Raw genomic sequence first — 25,211 nt, forward strand, 5'->3', positions numbered from 1 at the left:
GTAGCGCACAGTAGGGAACAGGGTGCCATTTGGGATGTGATATTACCTGCACTGGAGAAGCTCGGAGCGTGATTAATGGTATCCAACAAGGACAGCTCCCAGGAGGAAGATGGGTTGGAGTGCTTATAAGAAGCCCTCAGTATCCCAGGGGGCGAGATGGAGGGAGAGATTGATCGAGTTAGAGGTAAGGGAGGAGAGCGAGGAGACGGACACATGGCAGGGGTTTATGGATTGAATGTAGACTAACAGCGTGAAGTCCCGAAAAAAAATACACAGTCATGAGGACCTGACTAGGATTTAGCTGGTTAATAAAGAAATCCGCCTGATTCAATTAATCTTATCTTCATTATCATAGACCTTTTCTGTTGTGAAAAATACTGCATCTGATTATCTGCAAAAAAAGAGCAAAGGCTATGTAAGAGATGATGATTCGTAACAAATAGGCTACTTGTTAGAATCCCAACTCTTATTGCTGGTCCCCAGCGTCACCTCCAGAATTGGACGTGTCTATCGTCACTGAAAGGGGAGTATTGAGGTTCATTTTCGCCGCGCAAACATATCGTCTACAGATTAATTTGAATCCAGGAGGATGGCTAATGTGGTCTTCGTCAAGAGTTGTGAATAATATCGCCTATTGAATAGATGGCAATAGTATTTAGAGTAAATTCAAGATAATTTACGTGCGCGCCGAAAGAACCCCTATTTCCTTGATGTGGAACGCTCCGAGCCTCTGCACCCAGCAACCGTTAGACGAGCGCAGTTTGCAGACAGACCCCAGCAAGTGGATTGCCAGCGAAGCGATCGACGGCGGATATTTTTGAGGAAACTGTACAGTTCAACTTCACACAAATGGATATTTACGTGGCTTTGTTATCCGTAGTGCTCATTGCGAAACCAGGTAGGTGTCACACTGGGACATATGCAGTTAGTTTACATATTGTTTTAGGTATCATTATCAGCTCTGTCAGCAATAGCTTTTTAATGCGCACCCACCCTCTCCTTCTCCATAGCCTAATTAGCAACTTGCGCGCAAGCTTCCCGATCGTTATTTTGTCTCTCGTAGATTTGTATTAATCAATGAATTGTTTTATCAATATGCCCCTCATCGATTTTTTTTAAATAAATCACATGTTTTTTAAAATTCGTTTTATAGTACAGATAAATAGCATAGTTATCATCTCCTAAATCGTAGGGTTTGTTGTTGTGTCAGACCACATCTGTATAACGCGCAAAAGTCCCTAGAGAAATGACAGGTGTCGCACAGGTTGATGCAGCAGTCAATTTATTCCCACGCGACAATAAGCCTAACATTTGGATTATGTAGACTTTCATTTAAAATGATCTGTCATTATATGGTAGCTGATGTCTAGTGCCATGCAATTTACGCGTTTTGTCTCTGATATGATTGCCACTGTACCTTGGTGAAGGTGCTTTGAAATCGCATGGATTCAATCCCCATGTATTTGACTGTGTTGCAGTTCGTTGTATCATGCAGACGCTGAAGTTTGATTCTCAAACTCAATCATTAAAGAAGTGCCTTGCTGATATACGTTATACAGATCATATGGGTGGGAGGATGTGTGATAGTAACTGTACACCCAATGTGTGACAATGTCTAAAGAATATTTTCCCCCTACAGTTATCGGCTTTGGAATAGATCCCGATTACCAGATAGATATCATCAATGAACTTGACTTCGCAAATGCAATTTATGGAATTACCCAAGTGGCAGGGCTTCACAACAATAGCAAAGCCTTCTTATTTCGAGGTAATGTATACTTCCTTTCTCTATTTGTGAAATAATTGATTGCTAGATCACTGTTTGATTTATCAGTGAATTGCAGAAATGTTTTTTAATTTGGCTTGGAATCCTGAGAACGTTTGATAAACTAAATTCATTTGTAAAATGTAGGTTACCCAAGCTTGGACTCATGGTTGTAGGATTATCCATAATATGTAAGGTAAAATGTTGGTAACAGATGGTGAACTAATCATCATCACATCACCAATGTATTGTAACAATCCTCACGATATGAGCCATATTACAATTCCTAACAAGTGGCCCAATGTGTAGGGTGCTTGCCTTCCTCTGCACTGCCTCGCCGTTCGCTACATTGGTGTCAGAAGTTGGATGGCAGCCGAGAGGTTATCGTAACGCACAGCCCGGACATATGAGGGGACTGAGTAGTCAAAATGCCTGGCTTGTTTGCCTTTGTATTTTGTATTTAGTAGGGATCCCCATTAGCTCCTGCCAAGGCAGCAGCTACTCTTCCTGCGGTCCAAACACATTAAGGCACTTACACATAAAACAAAAGATAAAACCGTACATCATATACCATTATTACTTAACTATATATCTACAATACAAAATGTACTTGTGTGTGTAGAGTGAGTGTGCTAGCGTGTGTGTGTCTCTTCATAGTCCCCGCTGTTCCATAAGGTATATTTTTGTCTGTTTTTTAAATCTGATTCTACTGCTTGCATTAGTTACTTGATGGGGAATAGAGTTCCATGTAGCCATGGCTCTACGTAGTACTGTGCGCCTCCCATATGCTGTTCTTGACTTGGGGATTGTGAAGAGACCTCTGGTGGCATGTCTTGTGTGGCATGCATGGGAGTCTGAGCTGTGTGCCAGTAGTTTAAACAGACAGATCGATGCATTCAGCTTGTCAACATTTCTTACAAAAACAAGTAGTGATGAAGTCAATCTTTCCTCCACTTAGAGCAATGAGAGATTGACATGCTAGCTCTCAGTGTACATTTAAGTACACAGTTCTGCCCAGTGCTGCCCTCAGTCATTTTCCATCCAAGTTGTCAGACCCCGGTGGCTTGTCATTATTGATATAAATAAATAAAATTCAATGGAATTCAAACTTACAACGCTTTCATAATTTGGTTAGTTACACTTGGATGTGTATTGTCGGTGTTTGTTGCTGGCATGTCATGCCTAAATTTGCTAATCTTGCCAATTAAAAAATAATTAAAGTAGTTGGCAATATCAGTGGGGTTTGTGATGAACGAGTCATTTGATTCAACAAATGATGCAGCTGAGTTTGCATTTTTGCCCAAAATGTAATTTAAGGTGATCCAACACTTTTTACCATCATTCTTTATAAAATGTATATTTGTTTCATAGTATATTTTCTTCTTCTTTTTATGCAGATTAGTCACATGACTTCTCAATTTGCAGTACGTTTGCTAATCAGTTGTGCAGCCAGACTTATATGCCATTCCTTTTGCCTCATCCCTCTCAACCATACACTTTTTCAATTCCTCATCAATACAAGGGATGTAACAGTTTTGTAAATGTAATAAGCATTTTCATAAATGTGTCAAGTGCAGTGTCTGGTTGCTCCTCATTACACACCACAGACCAACAAATATTATTTACATCAATAACATAGGAATCATTACACAACATATTGTATGACCTCTTATACACTATATTAGGCCCAGCCTTTGGAACTTTGGTTTTCCTAGATATGGCTACTATATTGTGATCACTACATCCAATGGATTTGGATACTGCTTTAAATACATTTTCTGCAGCATTATTATAGATGTGATCAATACATGTTGATGATTTCATTTATGTGCTGTTTGTAGCTACCCTGGTAGGTTTGCTGATAACCTGAACCAGGTTGCGGGCACTGGCTACAGTTTGAAGCTTTTTCTTGAGTGGGCAGCTTAATGAAAGCTAGTCAATATTGAAATCACCCAGAAGATATACCTCTCTGTTGATATCACATACATTATCAAGCATTTCACACATACAGTATTATCCAGATACTTACTGTTATCACTTGGTGGTCTATTGCAGCTTCCCTCAAGAATGCGCTTTAGGCGAGGCAGATGAACCAGTATTACTTCAACAGTATTTAACATGATATCCTCTATAAGTTTTAAAGGAATGTAGTTCTGAATATAGACCACAACACTGTCCCATTGGAATTTCTGTCTTTTCTGTAGCTGTTTTAACCATGTATTGCTACCACCGGTATCATCAAAGGTATTACCTAAGTGAGTTCTGACCTCACGTGCATAAAACAACTCACGCTGGGGCGACCGTTTGAGATATTTGGAACTCACGAATGAAAAGGTTATCCAGGCCTCCTATTCAGACTTCAGTTTGTTAAGAATAGAAACAGAAACGGTCTCCTTTACCTAGAGCTAACAGCAGGATCACACCTTCTGGTTTCACACTGTTATTCTTATTATTGTGTGTGTGTGTGACAGCAGGATCACACCTGGTATGTTATGGTGTTATTCTTGGTGTTGAACAAGGAAGCTCCGGGGAGCATCGTTCTGATAATTACTCTCCATTTAATTTGTCCCCGGCAGCAGATGCTAATCCTCACCTGGTTCGCTGTGGCTCAGTCGAGCTGGGTTCAAATACTATCTTAAATTGTTCAAATACTGCTACTGTTTACTTGAGAACGCAAGATGGGCGGGTTTGCACATTCACAACTATTATATTGGTTCCATTGTGCATTGCAAAATTAATCAAGCCCAGCTAAAATTTAAAATTATTTTAAATCGTATTTGAACTCAGGTCTGTGGCGCAACAGTGTACGATTGGTGCTGCACTGCTCCATCCATTCAAAATAAGTTCATTACAACCAGAAGCTGGGTGAAGTGACGTCATTATGATGTAATTTCAACCTGTTTTGTAAACTGAATTCCTGCTTAGTGTTACCAACATTACTGTCTCAAAGAATTGGATTGGCGCAATATTAATGTGACTTTTCCACTATCTAATCATAGCATGGGGTTGTTCAATGACTGCCATTTTTTGTTGTTGATTAAATCTATCACTTCATGTTTTCAATTCAGAGAGACAAATAATCATGTTGTTTTGTAAAACTCTATTTATCCGACTCACTCTCAAGGAAATACGTGGAACACAGTCAAATGTAACAAAAAACTACATATTTAATAAAGAACTGTAAAAATTCTACATTTGTGACAAAAATCTACAAAGTTATGTGAGATCTATATGTAAAACATTTACATTTCACATTATACTCATTTAGCAGACGCTCTTATCCAGAGCAACTTACAGTTAGTGCATTCATTTTAAGATAACTAGGTGGGACAGCTACATATGGATATGGATATATAGCATTTAGCAAAAAAACTCATTTGAATTCATATCTAAAGTCTATTAGTTAAAAATGTAAGATCAGTAATACAGACGGAAATGTATATACATCTTAGCCAAATACACGTGAAGTCGGAAGATTACATACACTTAAGTTGGAGTCATTAAAACTCGTTTTTCAACCACTCCACAAATGTCTTGTTAACAAACTATAGTTTTGGCAAGTCAGTTAGGACATCTACTTTGTGCATGACACAAGTAATTTTTCCAACAATTGTTTACAGACAGATTATTTCACGTATAACTCACTGTATCACAATTCCAATGGGTCAGAAGTTTACATACACTAAGTTGACTGTGCCTTTAAACAGCTTGGAAAATTCCAGAAAATGATGTAATGGCTTTAGAAACTTCTGATAGGCTAATTGACATCATTTGAGTCAATTGGAGGTGTACCTGTGGATGTATTTCAAGGCCTACCTTCAAACTCAGTGCCTCTTTGCTTGACATCATGGGAAAATCAAAAGAAATCAGCCAAGACCTCAGATTATTATTTTTTTGGACCTTCACAAGTTTGGTTCATCCTTGGGAGCAATTTCCAAATGCCTGAAGGTACCACGTTCATCTGTACAAACAATAGTACGCAAATATAAACACCATGGGACCACGCAGCCGTCATACCGCTCAGGAAGGAGACGTGTTCTGTCTCCTAGAGATGAACGTACCTTGGTGCGAAAAGTGCAAATCAATCCTAGAACAACAGCAAAGGACCTTGTGAAGATGCTGGAGGAAACAGGTACAACAGTATCTATATCCACAGTAAAATGAGTCCTATATCGACATAACCTGAAAGGCCGCTCAGCAAGGAAGAAGCCACTGCTCCAAAACTGCCATAAAAAAGTCAGACTATGGTTTGCAACTGCACTTGGGGACAAAGATCGTACTTTTTGGAGAACTGTCCTCTGGTCTGATGAAACAAAAATACAACTGTTTGGCCATAATGACCATCGTTATGTTTTTAGGAAAAAGGGGGATGCTTGCAAGCAGAAGAACACCATCCCAACCGTGAAGCACGGGGGTGGCAGCATCATGTTGTGGGGGTTCTTTGGTGCAGGAGGGACTGGTGCACTTCACAAAATAGAGGGCATCATGAGGCAGGAAAATGATGTGGATATATTGAAGCAACGTCTCAAGACAGTCAAGAAGTTCAAGCTTGGTCGAAAATGGGTCTTCTAAATGGACAATGACCCCAAGCATACTTCCAAAGTTGTGGCAAAATGGCTTAAGAACAACAAAGTCAAGGTATTGGAGTGGCCATCACAAAGCCCTGAACTCAATCCCATAGGAAATGAGTGAGTAGAACTGTAAAAGCGTGTGCAAGCAAGGAGGCCTACAAACCTGACTCAGTTACACCAGCTCTGTCAGGAGGAATAGACCAACATTCACCCAACTTATTGTGGGAAGCTTCCGGAAGGCTACCTGAAACGTTTGACCCAAGTTAAACAATTTAAAGGCAATGCTACCAAATACTAATTGAGTATGTATACGTCTGACTCACTGGGAATGTGATGAAAGAAATAAAAGCTGTAATAAATCACTCTCTCTACTATTATTCTGACATTTCACATTCCTAAAATAAAGTGGTGATCCTAGCTGACCTAAGACAGGGAATGTTTACTAGGATTTTATGTCATGAATTGTGAAAAACTGAGTTTAAATGTATTTGGCTAAGGTGTATGTAAACTTCCGACTTTAACTGTATACACATATCTACCTCAATGACTTCGACTCGATACTTGTACCTCGTGTATATAGACAAGTCATTGTTACACATTGTTTATTTATTCTTCGTTTTATTATTTCTATCATTTGTTGCTCTGCATTGTTGGGAAGGGCCTGTAAGTAAGCATGGCAATGTTAGTCTACACCTGTTGTTTACAAAGCATGTGAGAAGTAGAATTTGATTTCTTCTCACTTCTCAGTCAACATACCTGGTAGGAAATAAATAGTTGTGATACTGTAGCAGCATGCCATTGGGCAATTCATTCTGAGGTGGGGATCGGAGGCTGAATTTTCTTTCCTCTCTTTTCCCAGTTTCAAAAACCTGTCCAAAACATGTGCCTCATATTGCTTACAAAGATTGCTCCACCTTTCCCACTTTTCTCTTATGCAGTTGACGAGTTAGAGCACAGACATTCTTTACCTTCACTGCCTCGAACAGTTTCCTTACTGTAGGTGGTTACACTACTGTGACTTTCGCATCCCAAATGGCACCCTATTCCCTATATAGTGGACTACTTTTGACCAAATGTCACCGAATACTGTGCATTCAGAAAGTATTCAGACCCCTTGACTTTTTTTCCACATTTTGTTACTTTTCAGACATATTCGAAAATGTATTAAATTGTTTTTTTTCCTTCATCAGTCTACACAATACCCCATAATGACAAAGTTAAAAGAGAGATTTAAAGAAAAAAAACACTGATATCACATTTACATAAGTATTCAGACCCTTTAGTCAGTGCTTTGTTGAAGCACCTTTGGCAGTGATTCAAGCCTCAAATCTTCTTGGGTTTGATGCTACAAGCTCGGCACATCTGTATTTGGGGAGTTTCTCCCATTCTTCTCTGCAAATCCGTTCAAGCTCTGTCAGGTTGGATGGGGAGCATCGCTGCACAGCTATTTTCAGGTCTTTCCAGAGATCTGGTTGATGTCCGGGCACTGGCTGACCACTCAAGGACATTCAGAGACTTGTCCCAAATTCACTCCTGCGTTTTCTTGGCTTGTGTGCTTTGGAGTTGTTGTCCTGTTGGAAGGTGAACCATCAGTCTGAGTTTCTGAGCGCTCTGGAGCAAGTTTTCATCTTTACTTTGCTCCGTTCATCTTTCCCTCAATCCTGACTAGTCTCGCAGTCCCTGCCACTGAAAATCATCCCCACAGCATGACAAGCTGCCACCACCTGCTTCACCATAGGGATCGTGCAAGGTTTCCTCCGGACGTAATGCTTGACATTCAGGCCAAAGAGTAGAATATTGGTGTCATCAGACCAGAGAGTCCTTTAGGTGCCTTTTGGTAAGCTCCAAGCGGGCTGTCATGTGCATTTTACTGAGGAGTGGCTTCCATCTGGCCACTCTACCATAAAGGCCTGATTCAATGTAGTGCTGCAGATATGGTTGTCCTTCTGGAAGGTTCTCCAATCTCCACAGAGGAACTCTGGAGCTCTGTCAGAATGACGATTGGGTTCTTGGTTATCTCCCTGACCAAGGCCCTTCTCCTCTGATTGCTCCGTTTGGCCGGGCGACCAGCTCTAGTAAGAGTCTTGGTGTTTCCAAACTTCTTCCATTTAAGAATGATGTAGGCCACTGTGTTCTTGGGGACCTTAAATGCTACAGAAATGTTTTGGTACCCTTCCCCAGATCTGTGCCTCGACACATTCCTGTCTCGGCGCTCTACGGAGAATTCATTCGACCTCATGTCTTGGTTTTTGCTCTGACATGCACTGTCAACTGTGGGATCTTATATAGACAGGTGTGTACCTTTTACAAATCAAGTTCAATTAATGGAATTTACAACATGTTTTACAACAATTTGCCCAAAGGTTTTGAGAAATGTGATCTCATCTGGCGCTGCTCAGAATATCAGATCTCAACAACGATTGAAGAAGTGTTTAACATCACCAGTACCACATCCTTACTTACATCCTTATGTATTTTTTTTTAAAGCACAACAACACTGCAAGAGACAGTTTGGAACGTCTGACTGTAATATGGGACAAATCAACTTGTGGTGTTTGAATTTGTTTATAAAATACAAGACATTATTATTTGGTTGTGGGACGTGGGACAAAGGGCCAAAATAGTGACTGTCCCGTACAATCCGGGACATATGGTCACCCTACATGCCTGGTAGGCTACTCCGGTTATCTCACTTCCCACAACAACCATTGTTTGAGGAGCATGCAGCCTCTCGCCGTGCGACAGGTGATATTCCTGTCATGGATCCCCCTGTACTGATCTGATGCTCATTCTGTTCGCCAGTTCCGGAGGTCTATGTCACCGGCTTTCTAGGCTTCACTGAACGGGATTCTTTATCATCAACCCTGGGCTGTCTTGTCTGATTACACACACCTGGTTCCCATTTCCCCTGATTAGTATGTTATATATGTGCCCTCTGTCTTTGTCGGTTATTGTTCCCATGTCAGTTGGTCGTGTGAGTACCTCTGCGTTGGTACAGCTGTTATGCTGCGTGCTTTATATATTGTGTATTACGGGTATCATCCCTTGTAGTTCAGCGAGGTTTACCCTCACTCTTTTGTTTGGGTACAGCCCAGTGTTTTTGTATACGTTTGTTTTGGGTGTATTAAAAACCCCTATTGTGTATTCCTGCGCCTGTCTCCAAATGATTTATACCAGCGTGACAGAATAACCGATCTGCAAAATGGAGACAGCAAGAAAGACCGAGCTGGCGACCATTGTAGAGACAGTACAGCACCATGAGGACTGTCTCTCCAGAATCGGTATCACCATGGACAGTGTGCTGGCAACAGTTCAGCGCTTGGAGTGGAGTGTGCAGTCCCTCCAGTCTCCAGCACCGATTCTGCTACCAGCTCCCACACCACGATCAACCTCCGTTCCATCGGAGGCGGTCTGTGGAATACCCCTGTCCCTCCCGAAGCGCTTCAACGGCCCACTAGCTAGATGCAAGGCGTTCCTTCTACAATGCGACATGTACCTCGCTCGCTACCCCGGGGCTGTTTCCAGAGAAGACAGGGTTGCCACCGTCATCTCGGCACTGACCGGACGGGCTCTGGTCTGGGAGACGGGCGGACCTGAGGTCGAGTCCTAGGAGCACTTCACCCTCCTCTTCCGCTCGTGTTTGATCATCCTGTGGAGGGCCAAGTGGAGGTTGAGCGTCTACTCCGACTACGCCAGGCATCTAGGACCGCCCTGGAGTTCTGGACCAGCGCGGCCTCCACCGGATGGAATGAATTGGTCACTGTTTTCCCGCAGCGGACTGCAGGAGGAGGTACAGCTGGAGTTAGCCTGCTGTAATGACATCCTGTCATTCGACCAGCTCATCAGCATGGTGACCCGGTTGGATAACCTCCTGCGGTCCCGAAGAAGACCTGCGCGGAATTCGGAGCCCATGGCTACCCCTGCTCCGTGGTCAGAGCCGATGCAGGTGGGCTCGGGACGTTTGCCCGAGGCAGAGCATAGGTGAAGGAGGAATCTGGGCCTCTGCTTCTATTGTGGAGAAAGGGGTCATTTCTCTCCGACCTGCTCTCTATCCACTAAGAGGCGAGGAGGTGACAAGCCAGGGAATTCCCCTGCGCCAACCCAGGTAGGAGGCAAGGTCTCCTCTCCTTGTCTGTCAAATCCACCAGTGTGTTTTCCCTTTAAATTCCCTGAGTACCCTAGCCCTTCACTCTCGTAAGCTCTGATTGTTTACGGAGGTACCGGGAATCTCTTAGATGGCGCACTGGCCACTGCATTACACATTCCTTTGGTTCCGCTACAGTCACTCATTCCAGTTTGAGCCCTGGATAATCGTCCAATAGGAACAGAGCTCGTATATCACATTACTGTTCCTGTTTCTTTGCTGACCCATGACACTCATTCAGAACAGATCACTAACAGAAATTGAATAATGTCTCCCTGAACAATGGGGGGGGTTCAAAATCAAAAGTAACAGTCAATATCTGGTGTGGCCACCAGCTGCATTAAGTACTGCAGTGCATCTCCTCCTCATGGACTGCACCAGATTTGCCAGTTCTTGCTGTGAGATGTTACCCCACTCTTCCACCAAGGCACCTGCAAGTTCCTGGACATTTCTGGGGGGGGGGATGGCCCTAGTCCTCATCCTCCGATCCAACAGATCCCAGACGTGCTCAATGAGATTTTAGATCGGGGCTCTTCGCTGGCCCTGGATGAACACTGACATTCCTGTCTGGCAGGAATTCACACACAGAACAAGCAGTATGGCTGGAGGCATTGTCATGCAGGAGGGTCGTGTCTTGATGAGCTTGCAGGTTGTGTACCACATGAGGGAGGAGGTTGTCTTCCCTGTAACGTACAGCGATGAGATTGCCTGCAATGACAACAAGCTCAGTCTGATGATGCTGTGACACACCGCCCCAGACCATGACGGCCCCTCCACCTCCAAATCGATCCCGCTCCAGAGTACAGGCCTCTTTTATTCTCCTAAGTTTTCATAACTGTGACATTAATTGCCTACCGTCTGTAAGCTGTTAGTGTCTTAACGAACGGTCCACAGGTGCATGTTCATTAATTGTTTATGGTTCATTGAATAAGCATGGGAAACAGTTTTCAAACCCTTTACAATGAAGATCTGTGAAGTTATTTGTATTTTTACGAATTATCTTTGAAAGACAGGGTCCTGAAAAAGGGACGTTTCTTTTTTTGCTGAGTTTACTATGTTCTTACTTAAATTCTCTAGTACAGCCAATATAAAAAAAGGTAAATGCTTCTCAAAGATGCCCTCTGGTGGTCTAACTAGCAACTAATGGCAACAATGGCTGACACTTAAATAACGTGCCATAGAATTCTGCCCGCAAGGTGTTCTGCAGTACGACACAACTTTTACAGGAAGAACCACTGTACACTACATAACCAAAAGTATGTGGATGCCCCTTCAAATGAGTGGATTCAGCTATTTCATCCACACCTGTTGCTGACAGGTGTATATCATCGAGCACACAGCCATTTAATCTCCATAGACAAACATTGGCAGTAGAATGGCCCGTACTGGAGTGCTCAGTGACTTTCAACGTGGCACCGTCATAGGATCCCACCTTTCCAACAAGTCAGTTTGTCACATTTCTGCCCTGTAGAGCTGCCCCGGTCAACTGTAAGTGCTGTTATTGTGAAATGGAAACGTGTAGGAGCAACAACGGCTCAGCTGTGAAGTGGTAGTCCACCCTGTAGCACTAACATACAGTTGAAGTCAGAAGTTTACATACACTTAGGTTGGAGTCATTAAAAATAGTTTTTCAACCACTCCACAAATTTCTTGTTAACAAACTATGGTTTTGTCAAGTCAGTTAGGACATCTACTTTGTGCATGACACAAATAATTTTTCCAACAATTGTTTACAGACAGATTATTTCACTTATATCTCACTGTATCACAATTCCAGTGGGTCAGAAGTTTACATATACTATGTTGACTGTGCCTTTTAAACAGCTTGGAAAATTCCAGAAAATTGTCATGGCTTTAGAAGCCTCTGATAGGCTAATTGACATAATTTGAGTCAATTGGAGGTGTACCTGTGGATGTATTTCAAGGCCTACCTTCAAACTCCACGCATCTTTGCTTGACATCATGGGAAAATCAAAAGAAATCAGCCAAGACCTCAGAAAAATAATTGTAGACCTCCACTAGTCTGGTTCATCCTTGGGAGCAATTTCCAAAAGCCTGAAGGTACCACGTTCATCTGTACAAACAATAGTACGCAAATATAAACACCATGGGTCCACGCAGTCATCATACCGCTCAGGAAGGAGATGCGTTCTGTCTCCTAGAGATGAACGTACTTTGGTGCGAAAAGTGCAAATCATTCCCAGAACAACAGCAAAGGACCTTGTGAATATGCTGGAGGAAACTGGTGCAAAAGTATCTATATCCACAGCTAAACGAGTCCTATATCGACATAACCTGAAAGGCCGCTCAGCAAGGAAGAAGCCACTGCTCCAAAACCGCCATAAAAAAGCCAGACTAGGGTTTGCAACTGCACATGGGCACAAAGATCGTACTTTTTGGAGAACTGTCGTCTGGTCTGATGAAACAAAAATATAACTGTTTGGCCATAATGACCATCGTTATGTTTGGAGGAAAAAGGGGGAGGCTTGCAAGCCGAAGAGCACCATCCCAACCGTGAAGCACGGGGGTGGCAGCATCATGTTGTGGGAGTGCTTTGCTGCAGGAGGGACTGGTGCTCTTCAGAAAATAGATGGCATCATGAGAATGGAAAATGATGTGGATATATTGAAGCAACATCTCAAGACATCAGTCAAGAAGTTAAAGCATGGGTCTTCCAAATGCACAATGACCCCAAACATACTTCCAAAGTTGTGGAAAATGACTTAAGGGCAACAAAGTCAAAGTATTGGAGTGGCCATCACAAAGCCCTGACCTCAATCCTATAGAAAATTTGTGGGCAGAACTGAAAAAGTGTGTGCGAGCAAGGAGGCCTACAAACCTGACTCAGTTACACCAGCTCTGTCAGGAGGAATGGGCCAAAATACACCCAATTTATTGTGGGAAGCTTGTGGAAGGCTACCCGAAACGTTTGACCGAAATTATACAATTTAAAGGCAACGCTACCAAATACTAATTGAGTGTATGTAAACTTCTGACCCACTGGGAATGTGATGAATGAAATAAATGCTGTAATAAATCACTCTACTATTATTCTGACACTAAAATAAAGTGGTGATCCTAACTGATCTAAGATAGGGAATGTGTACTTGGATTAAATGCCAGGAATTGTGAAAAACTGAGTTTAAATTTATTTGGCTTAGGTGTTTGTAAACTTCCAACTTCAACTGTATGTAATCATTTAGTGCTTTGAAATGCTGGTCATGGCACACATCACCGCCATCATCACAGACACCCTAGACCCACTTCAATTTGCATACTGCCCCAACAGATCTACAGACGATGCAATCTCAATTGCACTCCACATTGCCCTCTCCCACCTGGACAAGAAAAATACCTATGTGAGAATTCTGTTCATCGACTACAGCTCAGTGTTCAGCATCATTGTCCGTTCCAAACTCATCAACAAGCTTAGGACCCTGGTACTGGACACTTCCCTCTGCAACTAGATCCTGAACCTGCTGATTGGCTCACCCCAGGTGGTGATAGTAGGCATCAACGCTACCGCCATGCTGACCCTCCTTCAACGTCAACAAGAACAAGGAGCTGATAGTAGACTACAGGAAACAGGGGGGGGTGCACAGCTGATGGCAGCAGCTAATGGGGATCCATAATAAATACAAATACACCCCCATCCACATCACGGGGGCCACAGTGAATAGCTTCAAAGTTTCAAGTTCCTAGGTGTCCACATCACTTAACATGGTCCTCCTACACCAGAACAGTTATGAAGAAGGCATGGCAACACCTCTCCTCCCTCAGGAGGCTGAAACGATTTGGCATGGCCACTCAGATTCTCAGAAACTTCCAGCTGCACCATTGAGAGCATCCTGACTCGTTGTACCACTGTCTGGTTTGGCAACTGCACCGCCAGCGCCCGGAAGGCCCTACAGAGAGTGGTGTGGATGGCCCAGCGCATCACTCCTACCAGCTACCAGTCACTTTTCAGCCCTGTTTACATGTATATCCTACTGCCACTTTTTGTGTATAAACCCACCTCAACCACTCCAGTACCCTTGCAAATTGAATAAGGTACTGGCACTGACCTGTACATACTTTTTTATCTATTTTCTATTATTATATTATTATTATTATTATTGTCACTGCATTGTTGGGAATTCGCTCTCAAGGTAAGAATTTCACTATACTGTTTTGACCTGTGCACGTGGTGAATAAACTTTGAAACCTTATGTCATTATAATACGCTCACTGCTGACCTGGAAGGAGAAGGCTATTACACATGAATGCCAGCTCATTAAAACGTATGGACCCTGGTCAAAACTAGTGCACTATATACGGAATATGGTGTCATTTGGGAAGCAGTCCTGTTCTCCGCGGGCCAAGGCTCCACTCCTGATCCTCATTGCAAATTAAAAAGGCCATCTGTACCATTGAGTAGAGACAGGAAGGATGTGCCAGCCTCCTGATGAAAGGTGTCAAGTTGTACCAGTGTGTGTGTGTTAGTGTTGGGCGATTTTACAATTGCATCGTCTATCGGCGATGTTTGACAGCCGTTGTCGATGGTGACGACATCATGATGTCACAAACGATGGTTTAGCATATTTGAACTTGACTGCACCGCCGGAGTCTGGCAGCACACAACAGCACAGCACAGTGAGTACACAGCAGAGCGGCATGCCAAATGGTCTATTCCCTATTTGCCATTAGCCTAAATGTTCAATAAACATGTGACTATTAACATGGTTCTCTTGCACTATGTAAATTGTAAAAAGAGTAGAGAGCATTGCATGGCCTAGGCATTGCCTACTCTTCATGGTCAACCATCAAAGGAATCTAAATGCGGAGTTCCATCTCAGAAAGTTGTTTGCGAATAACCTAAATAAAAACATACAGTTAAAGTTACATTGCACCAAATCACCTGGTTTCAGACTCCCTAATTATCCCCATCTAAAATAAAATAAGCACAAATGTTCGAAAGCTAAATTATAAAATAATAAAAATAAAAACATATAAGTAAAAAATGTATCCCAAACCCCCTTCCAAAGAATAAGTTATGAAATAACTAAACAAACAAACAAATATTGCAAGCTCTCCTCAACAGTGCAATACATACATATATAACAATAATACGCACTCTTTATTTTGTTACTATAAGTAATAAAGATTAGTAAAAAGGCAGGGTGGGTGAGTGAGTTGGAGTCGGTGAAAAAAGTATCTTGAGAAGCAGGTGTGAAGAGTCAGTGAAACTAGTCTTTAAGGTGCAGGTGATTGTCTGTGGTCAATTGCACAATCAGATGTTTTGGGTAGGGCTGCGGTGGAAGTGGTTGCTCCGGTTTTTGTTCTGATGGCACTTTTCTAACCAGAAGCGTGTTTGGCCCATCTTCTCTGGTCTGCTGATGGAATCGGGTCCTCAAACACATGGGACCGCGAGGGTGGGGAGGTTATAAAAAATGCATCCAGGTCCTCTGGGTCTGTCTCCACATCTAACGTCATGTCTTCAGTTGTCTCTGAAAATTACTGCTTCTCTTCAGCGGAGAGTTATTTTAACCGACTGCCCAGAGCATGTGAAATTACAGGAGACAATAAATGATTCTGCCCAATAAACAAACGGTCTTGAATACTGGCATCTCAAAGCTAAAAAAGCTGGTGCTTCTGGCATCAGTCTTTCGTTCATATCAGCCATCATGTTGTAGTCCAGCATCTGATTCAGCCTGACCATGACATCAGTGCTAGCTAGCTAGATTTCTTTGTTGAAAATAATAGGACTGCTTCTTACTTTGTTACAGAGTCGCATTTGGAAGGTTGTGGCAGTGGGGTGTAGACTATTGCAGATTCTGAGTATCGTTATAAACGTTATCCGTAACCATTTCCATGGCTTAGTGCAACGAGTAGAAATTCCAGGAGTTGTTCATTGTTAGCTACAAGAATATATATATCTTTTAATTACCACCAGTAGAACCCTCCAGTGAATTGTTGTGCCTTGAAGTGTTATGCAGTTGTCAAATTGCGTTCATTTAATTTAGTCATTTTCAACATTCACGCCCTCACTTCTGGTTTTGTTTGTTTGATTGGATTGTTTACCTTTCAATCACTACACCCTCCCTTCTATTCCCAAGCATTTGAATGGCTGATGAGTTTGTGCCAGCGTTGAAAATACACTTCCTGTCCCATCAAAACAGAAACTATATGGTCGCTCCATATACTTGAGTAAAAGTAAAAATATCTTCATAGAAAATGACTCAAGTTAAAGTTAGTCACCAAGTAAAAAACTACTTGAGTAAAAGTCTAAAAGTTTTAAATATACTTAAGTATCAAAAGTAAATGTAATTGCTAAAATGTACCGTAATTTCCGGACTATAAGCCGCTACTTTTTTCCCACGCTATGAACCTTGCGCTTTATACAATGACGCGGCTAATTTATGGATTTTTCCCGCTTTCACAAATTCATGCCGCCAAAAAACTGAGCACCGTCACATAATGTGAAGTAAATCGAGCGCGCTCAAACTTTCCATCATTCTGATTACGGTAATCATTTTGTCACCCTCATCATGGCAAAGACACGGAGAAATGCATATGATGCAGCTTTCAATTTGAAGGCGATTGATCTGGCTGTTTGAAAAGGAAATAGAGCTGCTGCACGGGAGCTTGGCCTTAATGAGTCGATGATAAGACATTGGAAACAGCAGCGTGAGAAACTGACTTAGTGCAAAAAGACAACAAAAGCTTTCAGAGGAAAGAAAAGCAGATGGCCCGAACTAGAAAATGAGGCTTGGATGACAAGTGGGGAGAAATCCTTCACTAAAACGGGCCGCATGCGAAGAGCGACTTATGGTCAAGTCTGCCAGTGGGTCCTGACAGCGTGGAGCTGCTGCGTATTGAAGAGGGCAGCATAAGCTCAGCGGGGAATTTGTCTCCGGATGAAAGTGAGGAGAGCACAATGAAAACGATCCAACATCGGATGAAGCAATTCTGAGGCTATTCAACTCCGACACCAAAGGAGATGACTTCAGTGGTTTCAGTGCACAGGAGGAAGATAGTGACCAAGGACTTTCTTGGTAGGCTACTGTTTACTGCTATTTAAAAAAAAAAAAAATGTTACAAGCCTGTTTCGTTAAAGCCTATTTATTTTTGTTACAAGACGTGTTTCGTTAAAGCCTATTTATTTTTGTTACAAGCCGTGTTTCGTTTAAAGGCTGTGTAAAGTTCATTTGTTTCAATGTACCGGTAGGCACCTGCGGCTTATAGACACGTGCGGCTTATTTATGTACAAAATACATTTTTTTTTTAAATTCAGTGGGTGCGGCTTATATTCAGGTGCGCTTAATAGTCCAGCAATTACGGTACTTAAGTATCAAAAGTAAAAGAAGAAGTATAAATCATTGAAAATTCCTAATATTAAGCAAAGCAGATGGCCACATTTTCTAGTTTTTATTTATTTACAGATAGTCAGGGGCAATCTCCAACTCTCAGACATAATTTACAAATACAGCATGTGTTTAGTGAGTCCGCCAGATCAGACGCAGTAGGGATGACCAGGGATGTTCTCTAAATAAGTTTGTTAATTGTCTTCCAAGATGGCATAGCAGTCAGACGTCCTTTTGTCCTCATCTTGTCGTGTCCCTATATATATATTTACACCTTTCTTCGCATATCTTTTATATATTTTATTTTCCAAAAACTCAACTTCAAAACGCTTTCCTGCAACCCGCCTCACCAATTACAAAAAATATATATTATTTACCACCTTATTTACCTCATCTGAAAATCCACAATAGAAGCTAGCCAGAAGCTAACCTGAAGCTACCCAGAAGCTAGCCAGTTTACTGGCCAACGTTAGTATTTCAGCTAACCACGGTTTGTGGTTATCAGCTATTCCTTTAGCTCGTTAATCTATCGCCACTTTTGTAGAAGGCGACTCCGACATACCGGACCTATTTTTCTCCATATCCCCGGATTTCAACCGCAAGCTCTGGACATTTACACCTTGATTTCGCAGCTAGCTAGCTGCTACCCATGTAACTATTGGCTTACGTCGATCCCAGAGCAAACATCAATTATTCCGGAGCTAGCCAGCTGAAGAGTTCTATCAGCCACTCCGGGGCTACAATCACCTATCCGGACTTCACGACTGACTACCGACGTTATCTGCCCGAGGGAGTTATCCAACTGGCACCTCCGTCGTGACGTTACCTGAACGCTCATCTGGGGCCCGCTAATCGTTAGCTGTCTTATCGGCTGCTATCTGAATAAGTCAATCGGACAATTTTTCTTGGGTCACTATAACTATACCTATTTTGCCAATTGGATTGATCCCCCCGGCCACACGGAACCCCACTAATCTACCGACGGAAACGCACAAGGTGGCTAAAAACAGACCTCCATCCTATGCTAGCTTGCTACCGATAGCCCGGCTAGCTGTCTGAATCGCCGGGACCACAACCAACTTCTACTCACTGGACCCTTATGATCACTCATCTAAGCATGCCTCTCCTTAATGTCAACATGCCTTGTCCATTGCTGTTCTGGTTAGTGTTTATTGGCTTATTTCACTGTAGAACCTCTAGCCCTGCTCACTATACCTTATCCAACCTTTCAGTTCCACCACCCACATATGCGATGACATCACCTGGTTTCAATGATGTTTTTAGAGACAATATCTCTCTCATCATCACTCAATACCTAGGTTTACCTCCACCGTATTCACATCCTACCATACCTTTGTCTGTACATTATTCCTTGAAGCTATTTTATCGCCCCCAGAAACGTCCTTTTACTCTCTGTTCTAGACGTTCTAGACGACCAATTCTCATAGCTTTTAGCCGTACCCTTATCCTACTCCTCCTATGTTCCTCTGGTGATGTAGAGGTGAATCCAGGCCCTGCAGTGCCTAGCTCCACCCCTATTCCCCAGGCGCTCTCTTTTGATGACTACTTTAACCGTAATAGCCTTGGTTTCATGCATGTTAACATTAGAAGCATCCTCCCTAAGTTTGTTTTATTCACTGCTTTAGCACACTCTGCCAACCCGGATGTTTTAGCCGTGTTTGAATCCTGGCTTAGGAAGACCACCAAAAATTCGGACATTTTCATCCCTAACTACAACGTTTTCAGACAAGATAGAACGGCCAAAGGGGGCGGTGTCTACTGCAAAGATAGCCTGCAGAGTTCTGTCCTACTATCCAGGTCTGTTCCCAAACAATTTGAACTTCCCGCCCCCTTTGGCCGTTCTAATTTGAACTTTTAAAAATCCACCTCTCTAAAAACAAGTCTCTCTCCGTTGCCGCCTGCTATAGACCACCCTCTGCCCCCAGCTGTGCTCTGGACACCATATGTGAACTGATTGCCCCCCATCTATCTTCAGAGCTCGTGCTGCTAGGCAACCTAAACTGGAACATGCTTAACACCCCAGCCATCCTACAATCTAAGCTTGATGCCCTCAATCTCACACAAATGATCAATGAACCTACCAGGTACAACCCCAAATCCGTAAACACGGGCACCCTCATAGATATCATCCTAACCAACCTGCCCTCTAAATACACCTCTGCTGTTTTCAACCAAGATCTCAGCGATCACTGCCTCATTGCCTGCATCCGTAATGGGTCAGCGGTCAAACGACCTCCACCCATCACTGTCAAACGCTCCCTGAAACACTTCAGCGAGCAGGCCTTTCTAATCGACCTGGCCGGGGTATCCTGGAAGGATATTGATCTCATCCCGTCAGTAGAGGATGCCTGGTTATTTTTTTTTAAATGCCTTACTCACCATCTTAAATAAGCATGCCCCATTCAAGAAATTTAGAACCAGGAACAGATATAGCCCTTGGTTCTCTCCAGACCTGACTGCCCTTAACCAACACAAAAACATCCTATGGCGTTCTGCATTAGCATCGAACAGCCCCCGTGATATGCAACTTTTCAGGGAAGCTAGAAACCAATATACACAGGCAGTTAGAAAAGCCAAGGCTAGCTTTTTCAAGCAGAAATTTGCTTCCTGCAACACAAACTCAAAAAAGTTCTGGGACACTGTAAAGTCCATGGAGAATAAGAACATATCCTCCCAGCTGCCCATTGCACTGAAGATAGGAAGCACTGTCACCACTGACAAATCCACTATAATTGAGAATTTCAATAAGCATTTTTCTACGGCTGGCCATGCTTTCCACCTGGCTACCCCTACCCCGGTCAACAGCACTGCACCCCCCACAGCTACTTGCCCAAACCTTCCCCATTTCTCCTTCTCCCAAATCCAGTCAGCTGATGTTCTGAAAGAGCTGCAAAATCTGGACCCCTACAAATCAGCCCGGGCTAGATAATCTGGACCCTTTCTTTCTAAAATTATCTGCTGAAATTGTTGCCACGCTTATTACTAGCCTGTTCAACCTCTCTTTCGGTCATCTGAGATTCCCAAAGATTGGAAAGCAGCTGCGGTTATCCCCCTCTTCAAAGGGGGACACACTCTTGACCCAGTTAATAAGGTGTAATCATTTGTCCAACAGTTGCAAACTAGAGTTTCTAATGGACAAATTCAGGTATGTTTATCCTCGTTTTGTTCCATTTGTTTCCGTTTAAGGAATGTTTTTCAACAGAACCGGCGGAATATATACACCACATGATCACGCGTAAACACAATTCACTTTCATAGCAGCCACGTTGTATTCCTTCTCGCATCTTTGCGCTCTCCTCATCTCACCTTTTCTCTTCTCTTGAGGACTTCCCTTCTTTTGTGCACAACACATCAGCTGTATGTTACCAGGCGTAAAAAGTTTTCCAAGCCAAACTGCTACACACTTCCTTTTCACCATATTTTCTAAAGTAACGCCATAGTCCGCATAGCCAATAGAACCAACGCTTTTGTAAAACATGCTTCAATCATGCAGTAACGTTACAGTGTAGTCAGTAAGCAGTTACAAATTAGTAAAATCAAAAGCTTACCTTGACTCGGAAGAGATCCAGTGTTGTTGGAAAGTCATCTGGCTAGCTAGCTAACATACCCCTCTCTGTTTGAGCAGGGTGTTTCAATAGGCTAAACTTGCTAGCTGCATTTGCTAGCTAAGTAAGTGAAAAAAATGACACACTCTCTCTCTCTCTTGCTTCTCCTTCATTCGGAAGAAATTAATTTGCTCAACTGTTCAACTATTGTCTTTCTCTCTCTTTGAGTCAACTACTCAACACATTTTAAACACTGGAATGCTAGCTAGCTGTAGTTTATGCTTTCAGTACTAGATCCATTATCTGATCCTTTGATTGGGTGGACAAAATGTCAGCTCATGCTGCAAGAGCTCTGAAAGGTTGTAGGACGTCCTACGGAAGTTGTCATTATTACTGTGTAAGTCAATGGAAGGGGGTGAGAACCATGAGCCTCCTAGGTTTTGTTTTGAAGTCAATGTCCCCAGAGGAGGACAGAAGCTTGCTTTTCTCCGGCTACAACATGGTGCCAGCCTACAGAGTGCTGTTGAGGCCACTGTAGATATTCTTTGCAAAATAATGTGTTTTAATAAGGGGGATGGGATTACAGTATATTTGGGATTACAGTATATTCAATCCGATACTGTCTCACTCTCCATTCCTCTCAGAGTTGGATTCCTTGTTTAGTTTACTTGTCTCACAGACATTCATTGACTAAAGGACATGGGGCCGTATATATCAAGCTGGTGTAGCATCAGCTCCCCCTGTCCATTTAATCTTATTCATAATGATCTTAAAACCTGTTGAGGACAGAGGGCGCTGTTTTCACTTTGGGGGAAAATCGTGCCCAATTTAAACGGCCTCGTACTCAATTCTCAATTCTTTTTACAGAAGGCGAGTGCCAAATCGGCATATTCGGGGGGAATGTGCATGGTGGAAACCTGGTTTGGACTTTCCACCGTAGTGGCATCTAAGGAAACACCTACACACCTGCCTGAACACTGACAGGACCATCCCTTGAGAGCCCTCTGTTGCCACGAAATAATCGGATCATGAGAGGCCAACCAGGGAAGACCCAACACAACAGGAAACGCAGGAGAGTCGATCAGGAAGAGACTAATTCTCTCCTCGTGATCCCCCTGCGTTCTCATAGCGATGAGGAGGTCACAGCGCCCAATCAGCCCCGACCCCAAAGGACGACTATCTAAGGCATGTACAGGGAAGGGAACATCAACAGGAACAGTAGGGATCCCTAATCTATGTGCCAAGGAGCGGTCAATAAAGTTCCCAGCTGCGCCTAAATTTACTAGCGCCTTATGCTGGGGATGCGGGGAAAACTCAGGAAATTCTATAGGTAACCACATGTGTGCAATAGGGGGCTCTGGGTGAGTTGTGTGCCTACTCACCTGGGATGACCCACCAGTGTTCCGCCTGCTACCTCGACTTCCTGGAGAAACACCCCAGCACCGACCAGCAGTGTGCCCTCTGCGGCCACAGTTGGTGCAGGGAATGGTCCCCCCTCCGGTCCCCCTCAAAGCAGCCCCTCCCAACTCCATCGGTGTTGGATCCAAGGTGCTGGGAAATGGAATGGGCGGACCCCGATCTAGACGTCCTCGGGAGGCCAACAGGTTATCCAGCTGGTCCAGGTTGAGAGTGGTGTCCCTGCAGGCTAGCTCCCTACGAACGTCCTCTCGTAAACTACACCTGTAGTGATCGATAAGGGCCCGCTCATTCCATCCCGCACCAGCTGCCAGAGTTCTGAAGTCCAGAGCGAACTCTTGAGCGCTCCTCATCCCCTGTCTAAGATGGAACAATCGCTCTCCCGCCGCTCTCCCTTCAGGTGGATGATCAAAAACTGCCCGGAAGCGGCGAGAGAAGTCCTCATAGTCATCCAGAGTCGGGCCTTCCCTTCCCCAGATGGCTTTGGCCCACTCCAGGGCTTTACCAGTCAGGCAGGAGATGAGTGCACCCACTTTCTCGCGTCCCGAAGGGGACGGCTGAACAGCCACCAGGTAGAGCTCCAGCTGTAGTAGGAACCCCTGGCACCCGGCAGCTGTTCCGTCATACGCTCCTGGGAGCGAGAGCCGAATCCCACTGGGTCCTGACGATGGAAGGGTGGACATCGGTGTAGGTTGAGGAGCGGGTGGAGGTGATGGGGTAGGATTGACAGGAAGACCTCCTCTCTCCCATCTGTCCATTGTTTGCAGCACGCAATCCATGGCTGTCCCTAGACTGTGTAACATGGTCGCGTGCTGTTGGACGCACTCCTCTACTGGGAGAGAAGGGCTGGCTGCACCTGCTGACTCCATTTGAAAGGTCCGTGTTTCTGTCAGCGTTTGTGTGCAGATATGTAGCGGAGTCAGGCGCAGGACACAGGTGTTGAGCAACACAATGATGTTTACTCAAAATACAAGCAAAATTCCACATAGGAATAATAACAAACACACTAGCACATACAACAACCACTAACGACACAAACAATCACAGACAGAACAGAAATGTATGCCAGAGGGTTAAATAGGGAACATGATAGGGGAATTGAAACCAGGTGTGTGTAATACAGACAAAACAAAACGAAACTGAAACATGGATCGGTGGTGACTAGAAAGCCGGTGACGTCGACCGCCGAACACCACCCGAACAAGGAGAAGGGCCGACTTCGTGACAACTATAAAACTATTTTTGCATACATTATTATATTCCTACTATTTAGAACGCACATATTGGTATTCGGACACGGCCACTATCTGTCTCAAATTACACCCTATTCCCTATATATAGTGCACTAATTTGACCAATGAAGAGGCTATTTAGCTAAACTACAGACAATCATGGATTACAAAGGGAAAACCAGCCACATCGTGGACACCTTCTTTGCCCGCTTTGAAGATAACATAGTGCCACCGACGTGGCCCACTCCCCAGAACTGTGGGCTCTCGTTCTCCGTTGCCGACGTGAGTAAGACATTTAAATGTGTTAACCCTTGCAGGGGTGATGGCCCAGACAGCATCCCTACCCGCGTCCTCAGAGCATGCGCAGACCAGCTGGCTTGTGTGTTTAAGGACATATTCAATCTCTCCCTATCCCAGTCTGCTGTCCCCACTTACTTCAAGATGTCCACTATTGTTCCTGTACCCAAGAAAGCAAAGGTAACTGAAATAAATGACTATCATAAAGTGCTTTGAGAGGCCAGTTAAGGATCATATCACCGCTAGCTTACCTGACACCCTATCCCATCTGGACAAGAGGAATACCTATGTAAAAAATGCTGTTAATTGAATATAGCTCAGCCTTCAACACCATAGTACCCTCCAAGCTCATCACTAAGCGGTGGTGAAAGTAGAAAACAACACCTCAACTTCGCTGTTCGTCAACACAGGGGCCCCACAAGGGTGTGTGCTTAGGCCCCTCATGTACTCCCTGTTCACCCATGATTGCGTGGCCACGTATGTCTCCAACTCAATCATCAAGTTTGCAGATGACACAACAGTTGCAGGGCTGATTACCAACAATGACAAGACAGCCTAGAGGGAGGAGGTGAGGGCCCTGGCGGAGTGGTGCGAGGAAAATAACCTCTCCGACAACGTCAACAAAACGAAGGAGCTGATTGTGGACTTTAGGAAACACCTTATCCACATCGACGGGACAGTAGCGGAGAGGGTGAAAAGCTTCAAGTTCATCGATGTACACATCACCGACGATCTGAAATGGTCCACCCACACAGACAGTGTGGTGAACAAAGCGCAACAGCGTCTCTTCAACCTCAGGAGGCTGAAGAAATTTGGCTTGGCCTCTAAGACCCTCACAAATGTTTACAGATTCACAATTCAGAGCATCCTGTCAGGC

General features: G+C 43.7%; 1 protein-coding gene across 2 annotated transcripts in view; it reads left to right on the forward strand.

Moving 5' to 3' along the window:
• The first annotated feature begins 652 nt into the window (after positions 1 to 652).
• LOC129854017 (protein kinase C-binding protein NELL1-like) overlaps positions 653 to 25,211 on the forward strand; it is a 481,512-nt gene continuing 456,953 nt past the window's right edge. The window contains exons 1-2 of one of the 2 annotated variants that reach the window (XM_055920616.1): positions 653 to 898; positions 1,640 to 1,768. In XM_055920616.1, the coding sequence (XP_055776591.1) occupies positions 850 to 898; positions 1,640 to 1,768 (178 nt within the window). In that variant the 5' untranslated portion in view covers positions 653 to 849. The remainder of the gene's footprint in view (positions 899 to 1,639; positions 1,769 to 25,211) is intronic. The other variant, XM_055920615.1, reaches the window with a different exon arrangement.

The sequence above is a fragment of the Salvelinus fontinalis genome, chromosome 4 (genome assembly GCF_029448725.1).
Source record: "Salvelinus fontinalis isolate EN_2023a chromosome 4, ASM2944872v1, whole genome shotgun sequence".
NCBI classification, from domain to species: Eukaryota; Metazoa; Chordata; class Actinopteri; order Salmoniformes; family Salmonidae; genus Salvelinus; species Salvelinus fontinalis.